The sequence below is a fragment of the Rhinopithecus bieti genome, unplaced genomic scaffold (assembly GCF_001698545.2).
Source record: "Rhinopithecus bieti isolate Rb0 unplaced genomic scaffold, ASM169854v2 scaffold_14549, whole genome shotgun sequence".
Taxonomy (NCBI): domain Eukaryota; kingdom Metazoa; phylum Chordata; class Mammalia; order Primates; family Cercopithecidae; genus Rhinopithecus; species Rhinopithecus bieti.
Window position 1 is genome coordinate 1,093,770 of NW_016808027.1, and position 9,587 is coordinate 1,103,356.

At 36.2% G+C, this 9,587-nt stretch overlaps 1 protein-coding gene across 4 annotated transcripts in view; it reads right to left on the reverse strand.

Moving 5' to 3' along the window:
• The window catches only part of POLD3 (DNA polymerase delta 3, accessory subunit), a 68,104-nt gene that overhangs the window by 18,329 nt on the left and 40,188 nt on the right, over positions 1-9,587 (reverse strand). For all 4 annotated transcript variants that reach the window (XR_001887876.1, XR_001887875.1, XM_017885283.1 and 1 more), the window contains exons 8-9: positions 7,433-7,598; positions 3,750-3,856 (exon numbers count right to left, since the gene is read on the reverse strand). Coding sequence is in view for 2 of the 4 variants with exons in the window: in XM_017885283.1 (XP_017740772.1) it covers positions 3,750-3,856; positions 7,433-7,598 (273 nt within the window). In the remaining 2 variants the exon portion in view is untranslated. The remainder of the gene's footprint in view (positions 1-3,749; positions 3,857-7,432; positions 7,599-9,587) is intronic.

Sequence of the window (9,587 nt, forward strand, 5' to 3'; positions counted from 1 at the left end):
AGAAAACAATCCTAGTGACACCCTCTAAGACCCCTTCACAGCACTGTATGCAAATGTTTATCTAGATCCCCACTCTAGACTCTAAGCTCCAAAAAGGCAGAGACACCACGATTTCCCTGGCATAAACACAGAGTAACTGTGTGTGTGTGTGTGTGTGTGTGTGTGTGTGTGTGTGTGTGTGTGTGTGTGTGTATTTATTTACATAAAGGAAAACCACCACTTTCTGAACTAAATTTGGAATGAGGAACCCAGGTCAAGGAAGACAACATCTCTCTCTCTCTCTCCCACACACTCCCTGAGAGAAACACTGTGATAATAAACAAGCAAAACATCATGACTCCCCCAAACAGAGAAGAGAATAGTAGAGGAGTCAAGAGCCCTTAATGATTAAGAAATTTCAACAAATCCTGGAAGATGGAAGGCAGATGGGAGAAAGTTGACAAAAGAGGCATCAGTCAAATTAGATGAGTCAGAGAGTAGAGATTATTATCTATTATAAAACTTCTATTTTTATCTGACTTTTAAGATTGTAGATATCGACTACTTTGTTTAAACTTGCCGCCATTCATGTACTAGAATATGTCTGTCTGCCTTAGTCTTTACCAAGCCAAACATCCCCACTCAATACATTTTTACTGACACAGACATAAAGAATGTTCCATGCACTGGTGTATTTTAAACAGATTTGTAGCCAATCTGCAGCTCTTCAAGTGAAAGGTAAGCAATGAAGTATCACTTATTCCAGGAAAGCAACCTTTGTTGGGACAGAATAAAAACTGCAATGAAACTAATTTCAGAGATCCAGTATGTCAAAGAGTTCTCTGGCAGGGACAGGTAATTAGAATTCCCGGAAACCATTCACAGCTTCCTAGGACTCAGTATTTTTTAAAAATACCTATCTTTACCTAAAAATGGGGATCATTTGCTTAACATTCTCCATAAGCACCTTGCAAGGACTGAAAATATTAGCAAAGACTTAAATATTTATCAGTTAAAACTACATTTCTTCCTAGCAATGTAGATGTTATTCTTAATGTTATTTCTTTCTGGGTCTGGCCTTTTGTTTTTTGCTTTACAAAGAGAGTATGTAGAACTACTAAAGGTGCAAATGACCCTGCGGGGTAAAAGAGAAAGGAACGGTCCCTTGGGTAGAGAGTTACAAACAGAAGTGGAAGGGAATTCTCTGAAAAAACTGAAGGTACTTGCAAGTATGGGCACCTCAGCAGGAAGAGTAGAGTGAGTAATAAGAAAACTATCTGAACTTGTTTCCAGACACAGGTAAAAGAAAAAACAGGCCAGGTGCAGTGGCTCACGCCTGTAATCCCAGCACTTTGGGAGGCCAAGGCGGGTGGATCAAAGGGTCAGGAGTTCAAGACCAGCATGGCCAACATGGTGACACCCCATCTCTACTAAAAATACAAAAATTAGCTGGGCGTGGTGGTGGGCGCCTGTAATCCCAGCTACTTGGGAGGCTGAGGCAGAGAACAGGTTGAACCCGGGAGGCGGAGCTTGCAATGAGCGGAGATCGCGCCACGGCACTCCAGCCTGGGCGACAGAGCGAGACACCGTCTCAAAAAAAAGAAGAAGAAAAGAAAAGACAAAACAAAAGAAAACCATGTACCAAGCACTGTCTTGGCACTTCTGACACATCATCTTATTTCATGTTCATAAAACGCCTGTACCATTTGTGACAAAAATCTCCATTTTAGAGATGCAAAAACAAGGAATTAAACAAGTTAACTAACCTGCTTAAAGTCACACAATAAATGGTCAAGGTAAAATTTAAACCCAGGTCTGCCTGACTCCAAAGTTCTTGTATTTTCTCTACTCCTGCTGTTCCTTTTCTAACTTCTGGCTGAAGACAGCATATTGAACTATATGACATACTCAGTGTAACAGAAATAAAGCAATAATAAGTTAGAGACTGTGTAAGGGTTTAAAATAAAATCCCACTGGCTTTGAGACAAAGATGAAATTTAAGAATAAAATGGCAGAGGTTTATAAATTTAGTCAGATGCCAAAAATTATCTTTGCCAAAGGAAAAAAATCTAAGAGCTTCTGCTCTATATCATCTGTTATTATAGGCTGTGCACCTCTATCGCATTTCTTCACATTCCTTTCAAAACTAAATAACCCCACTTACATTTCTAATCACCCAACAGTATTATTTTTGTAGGCTGCAGATCAGAACTACAGGGAATATTTCAGAATGATATAATGAGTGCTCAACCAACCATAGTAATTCCTTAACTTAGAACTGACTCCTTCACTAATACTAGAGTATCTAGTTTACCTTTTTAATGTACATTAGGTCGATGGCTTCAAAGACCTTTCCAAAATCTTCCCAAGGTCTTTTACTGATTGGAAATAGGGAAGACTGTTCCAATTAGCACCTATTCCTACATTTACTTCCTAATTATTTTCCCATGTGTCTACATGGAGTTGTTCCTTTCTGCAGCCTTGGCCAAAGCATTTTGATAAATGACAATGGAATGAAAATATAGCATTTGCCTCTCTGGGATGCTCATGTGTCTTATCCTACCCATTCTGAAGGGCCACTATAAACCACGGAAGGACATTGTACCTCTCACAGCATATCAACAGCTGTAATTCTAAACACATAGCATGAATGGTAGAATCTAAATCCACAGAAGTGTAAAAGATGCTACATCTCTATCACAGACTCAACTTTTTGCTACTATTTCTTGGGTCTGTTCATTTTTTTGCATTACTGTCATCCATATATATAATTTGTTTTTTTTTCACTCACTTGTATAGTTGAACTGATATCCTTTTTTCAGAAGCCTCTCTTAGCATTTTCAATTCCTCTCAGTTTCTAGAAAAAGTAGAATCTTACAAGTTTCATTTTGTCCATTGATAGCACAGTAGGTTCCTTTTTTGCATTCATTATTATTCTTTACTCTCCCTTTTAGTATCTGTTTGTGTTTGTCTCTATATCTTCATGTGATGCTGAAATACTTTATACTAGATTTCCCCTCATTACCTAAAATGTTTTATACCCATTATGCCATGAATTCATGGACAATTGATTAGAGCAGTTCAAACTTTTCACCACTGTGTCTCAAAGTGGGCTTTTCAAGGTAGAGTCATCCACCAGCATATCAGTTCAACCCATTTAACTTTCTTTTTACCCTCCTTCTTTTTCTATATACTTTATACAATTTGGGGCAAGATCTTGGCTCTTCAAAATACTTGATATTTTTTAAAAAGCATATTAATGTTCCTGGTAAGACTCTTGCCCTTATGAGGTTTGCTTATCTTACACTGCCCACAGCCTAAAACTGGAAGGGTCCACAGTGTCATTCCCTTCCAACAATGACACTGCAGGTTGTTCCAGTTAACCCTAGTTTTACCTGTGTGGACCACCACCAATAATATCCTGGCTGCCTAGAATGTCACAATTCTTAAAAGACTCACATGAAGGTAGCCAAAGGAATATCCTCCCCTTAAAAGAAAAAAAGAAAAGAAAAGAAAAGAAAAAGTCTTAGATAGTGTGTACAATAATAATTCTTATCCTCTTTCCCTCTGTGTTATTTTGACAAATTGACAAAAGATCATGGTTCTAGTCAAAAGGCTAACGCAAATTTCAAACAGGAAGAGGTGCTATGGTGTCTCTCAATGCTAGAATTACTACTCTTATTGTGATCCTTAATCCATTACTTTTTTAGCTCCTTGAACATTAAAAGTAGAATTGATCTCCCTAACCAAAAATGACTGGTAATGCCCACCTTCATCTTCACTGCTATCAGATTCAGGAAGTTTGATTCTTCTCCTTTTTTTCTTCATGTTTTCAGTTTCCTTTGTCTCATCATCAGATAACGCTACTCGCTTCCCCCTGTTGTCATCCAGAAATAAATTAAGCTTGTTACACATAACAAAAATGTAAGTATTCACATGCTCTTATGGGTTTTGCTTTATAACTCGTGGTCTTAATTCCAGAGGGTAGAAAAGTACAGCCAAATAGTCCAATAAGGACTCTTGTTAAGGATACTCTGCTAACCCATAACTAGGTCACTTTATGAGGTGACTTGAATAAAAAATTTCTAGAGTTTTCTAGAAACTGCTGGAAGCTACAACCAGGTTATCAAAAATCTCTCCAAATTCCTTCTTAATTCCCTGATAGGACTTTCAATTATCCAACAAGCATTAAATAAGCAGCTACTACATACATACAAGGCTCTTTGCTGGCCACTGAGAATACAATGATACAGAAGAAAATACTGTTTTCAAGAAGCTCTGGCAAGCACCACTGGCTATAAGGCAATGTGGTAGATTTAACTGGACAAATAAAATGTTATGGAATATAATTCATATTTGGAAAACTTAAAAGCTAAGTAGAAGTTCATCATGTAGAAAGGGGAAACATATTTTAAAGAGAAAGAACAATATGAGCAAAGGCAGAGATATCCTTTTAAGGTGATTCTAATGACATAATAATAATAATAAAAAAAAACCTAGACTCTGCCGTGACATTATTTAGCTCCTCAGGATGAATGGATACTCCATCACACTCCTCATGCAACCAACAACTAATTTATCAAAGGCCTACTGAATGTTAGAGACACAAATATATACAAGACATAATCTTTGCCATCAAGTACCTTATGTCTTATATAACTTGAAATACCAACTTTCCTTTCTACCTTGAACTAGAAAAAGAACAATTAAACCCAAAGTAAAAGGAAATAATAAAGATAAGAACAGAAATCAATGAGATAAAAAAAAGAAAATTAACAAAGCCAACGTTGTTATTTGTGGGAAAGAGATTAATAAAATTAATAAGCTTTTTATAAAACCCATTTTGAAAACAGAAAAATATAAATTACCAATCAGGAATGAAACAGTGAAGAAATCTGTATTGAGTACAGGTTCTACAAACTCGAAGAATAAGGTTATATAATGAACAGGTTTATGCCAATAAACTCAGCAATTTAGATCAAACTTTGAGTTTTAAAAGCACAACTCAGTCAAAACTGATCCAAAAGAACTAGAGAATTTGAACAGCTCTAGTTAAATCAAATTCACAATAAAAAACCTTTCCCACAAATAAAATCCAGCCCTGGATTCACTGGTAAATTTTATTAAACATTTGAAAAATATGTACGTATATATAAACTCCTTCAGAAAACAGAGGAAACTTCTCCCAACTGCGGTCATGGATCACTTAATGACAGGGACACATTTTGAGCAATGCATTGCTAGGTGATTTCACTGTGTGAATGTTGTAGAGTCTACTCACACAAACCTAGATGGTCTAGTCTACTGCTCCTAGGCTACAAACCTGTACATCATTATTACTGTACTCAATACTGTAGGCAACTGTAACACAACAGTATTTGTGTATTTAAACATCTAAAAGAGAAAAGATAGTAAAATACTGTATAAAAAAGATTAAAAATGGTACACACGTATAGGGCACTTGCCATGAATGGGGCTTTCAGCACTGAAAGTTGCTCTGGCTGAGTCAGTGAGTGAGCAGTGAGTGAATGTGAAGGTCACAGGATGTTACTGTACACTACTGTAGACTTTATCAACACTGGATACTCAGGGAACACTAAATTTATTTTAAAATGTTTTTCTTTCTTCAATAATAAACAGCTTACTGTAACTTTATTTTCAATTTTATAACGTTTTGGCTCTTTTGTACTAACAGCTTAAAACACAAAAAATTGTACAGCTGTACAAAAATATTTTCTTTATATCCCTATTCTATAGGCTTTTCTCTGTTTTAAAATTTTGTATTTACTTTTAAACATTTTTTGTTGAAAGCTAAGACCCAAACACACGTCAGCCTCAGCCTACACAGGGTCAGAATCATTGTCTTCCACCTCCACATCTTGTCCCACTGGAAGGTCTTCTTCAGGGGCAGTCACACACATGAAGCTGTCATCTCTAATGATAACAATGCCTTCTTTTGGAATATCTCCTAACAACTGCCTGAGGCTATTTTACAGTCAACTTTTTTTTCTAAGTAGAAAGACTACTGTCCTCTAAAATGATAAAAAGTATAGTGCAGTAATTATAGTAGCCCAGTCATTTTTATTATCAAGTATTATGTATACATAACTATTAATATATATGCTATACTTTCACATGACTGGCAGCACAGTAGGTATGTTTATACCAGCATCATCACAAACACGTGAGGAAAGTATTGTACTACCATGTCATGACAGCTATGATGTCACTAGGCGATAGGAATTTTTCAGCTCCATTATAATCTTATGGGACCACTGTCATATACGTGGCCCATTGTTGACCCAAACATTGTTTTGCAGTGCATGACTAATCTTATGAAGTTAGCACAATTTTGACACAGCAACTTGATAAAGACATTACCAGAAAAGAAAGTAACTGACCATAGCCCTCATAAACACAGGCAACAAATGCTTAGTGTAATATTAACAAATTTAATCCAGCAATATATAAAAAGGGATAATACATCATAACTAAGTGGAGTCTATCCCAAGAACACAAGGTTGGCCTAATTCGCCACATTAATAAAAACACCATCTGAGCATCCAATAAATTCAAAAAAGCATCTGTCAAAATTCAATAACCACTCATGATAAAACCTCTTAGCAACCTTGGAACAGAAAACAACTTCCTCAATCCGGTTAAGGGTATCTATTAAAAATCTACATTTAACATCACATTTAGTAGTGAAATATTGAATGCATTCCTGGCAATAAGCATCAACAGTGAGTGATGTACTCATGGTTGGGAACATTTTTATCCATACAAGTCATATGTTCCCAGGAGGTGAGGCCCACTGGACAGAGCTTTAACCCTCTAAAATTTCACCATTTTGTTGATGTTTTCAACGAGAGTAATCCCAACCTTGCCACAAAAGTTGTCTTTCTAGGCCTATCAGGGTTGACAGTGTCCTTTAGAATTTCTTTCAACAGACTAATTCTACCAACTATGAGGTAGTGTCTCCAATTCCTGGATCTAGTTTTAATAGCTTATGTGCTTTTTATTTTCTTTTCTAATTACATTTTACCACTTGAAAATAAACTCATTGATACAAAAGAAAACAAAGAACTTTTCTCTTAAATTTGACTGGAAACAGTAACCCTTCATTTGGCAAATTGAAGTGAAACACACACACACACAATTAGACACACTTATGCCATGTCCACAAATTTGAAACAAAAACTAACAATCAATTTAGATCAATAAGGCCAAAAAAATGACTTTGGTCCTTAAATCATCCAAACTGGCTGATTCCACAGTTCTACTCCACTAGATAAGCTAGTGGGCTCCTCTTTCCATTTCGGTTGTATAGTTGTATCCCTAAGGCATTAAGTGGGATTTAGTACTTAACTGAAAACTGCCTGCTGTCAAGCCCAAAGAGACCTTTTCACCCCCAGTAGAGACTCTTCCCCAACAAGCAACAACATTTTCCTACCTTTTTTTTTCCTTCTGCAGCACCTTAACAGGCTCTGCTTTTTTGCTGGATTTTTTCAGGCCTGCAGGAGTTGCCAGCTTTGGTTCAGTGACAGATACTGTAGGCTGCTCCACTATTTTTTCTTCTTTCACTGCTTGTTCTGAGTCCAAATTGACTTTAAGTTTATCTATAAATAGAGTATAGCAGACGACATATGACCCCATCATGCAATATTAATACATCATTCTTTTGACAGTCTACCATGTGCCAGGTAATATGTTAGGAGCAGGGGCAAAAAGGAGCTCATGGACTATTTAGAAAACATTCCTCCTTTCCAACTACCACTCTAACTGTAACTTTTCATTTCTGCCTCCTGCTAATCCCTCATTGTATCACAGCCCCCAGGCTAAATGATAGTAAAAGCAAGGCTTAGAAAAAACACATACAACCTTATGAGGTATCATCCTTTTCATTTTCAGATGAGGAAAATCAATAATCAGAAGGATTACAAGATGTTTCCCAACAATACACAGTTTACAAATGGTGACAACGATTTGTAGCTAAGACCTTTACTTTCCATATATTCTATCTTTTAATGCCTGGATACCCTTAATATCTCACTACTACCTTAATGATAAAATTTAAAGACATTTTGGATTCAAGGAAGTTTGGTGCAAATCCCGCTTCACTCTGGGCAAGTTATTTTATCTAAAAGTCAGTCTTTTCTACACCTGAGATAATACTTACAAGATTATTATAAGGATTAAAAGAGATCAGTATTGGTTAAATGATTTATCCAAGGTAACACTGACAGAAAAGGTAAGAGTTGGGATTTGAACGGAAGTCAGTTTAACTCCTCAAAGTCCTTAACCCTTTCCCTACACCGAGCTGAAGAACGACTACTGTGCAACAGGGAGAACTAAGAAATGCAAAAAGGCCTAGCCATCTGAGGAACTATAGAAGCATGTCATCTAGCCTTCACACTGTACTTAGTGATAGCTTTTCACAAGTGAAGTCACAAAATACTATTAGAAAGCTGTCAATAGCTGGAGGCGCTTCAATAAGTAGTTTTGGTTCTATGTTGTTATAATAGCTTAAACCTTCTACAGTGTAGAAAAAAACTGGTATCATAGTCTTGGCTATTATGCATAGCTTAGTATAATAATTTATAAATAATGTGTATTATTTGAAGGTGTAGGTGATGGACCAAAGTGTAAAATGCAATCTATTTACACTTTTCTTTTTCCTGAAGACTTGAATGGAAAATGCGAACGGTGGAATCCACCTTTCCAATGATGGCATACTCTTGCATTTTCCACTGTTGTTCTCAAGTATCAGTGCCTCTCAAATATCCCAAATTGCATAAGAGAGTAAACATGCATCTCCAGGGCTCTAGGGGTCAACAGCCAATCCAAAAAATACAGTTCACTGGAGTCACATGTGTAGCTTTAAAATTTATGCAAATTTTGCAATCTATCATATAAATCATATTGTTTTAATAGCAATTGTTTTAAAAATGGCATCATTAGGAGAAAAAACCTCCAAATACTTCCGACCTACCTTATGGATTAAGGAAAGAGAGGCTATTGCATTGAGTTTATCAATTACAGAAAACTGATCTCAATTAAAATGCCACTGATCAAACATTAGATTCAGCATCCAGAGTTTCTTCTCTCTGTCTTGGTTTCACAGAATTTTGAGAACTCCAACTTAAACATATATGCAGCTACCAATACCCAATTAACTGGTAAAAAGGTAGTTCAATGCAACAATTTAAGGCGATTATTAAGGAAAATTTAATGACATTTTGTTACCTGAACGATCAAGTCACCTATTTTCTAGCTGATTAAAAGCATTTCCTTCTTATACTCAAGAAAACATGAAACCTTTTCAAGCAAATAAAGATAACCAATTATGACCTTTAAATTTTGTAACCAATGCTGAATTTTATTACATATAAAGCATTACTTTTAAAAATTGAGATATAATTCACATACCATAAAATTCATCATTTTACATTCAGTGGGTTTTAGTTGTATATCCACCATAACTGTCCAATTTTAGAGCATTTTCATCACCCCAGAAAGAAACCCTGAACCCATTAGCATTCCTCCTCGACCCCAGTGCAGTCCCTGACAACCAACCTTTCTCTCCTCTCCTCTCCTTCCTCTTTCTC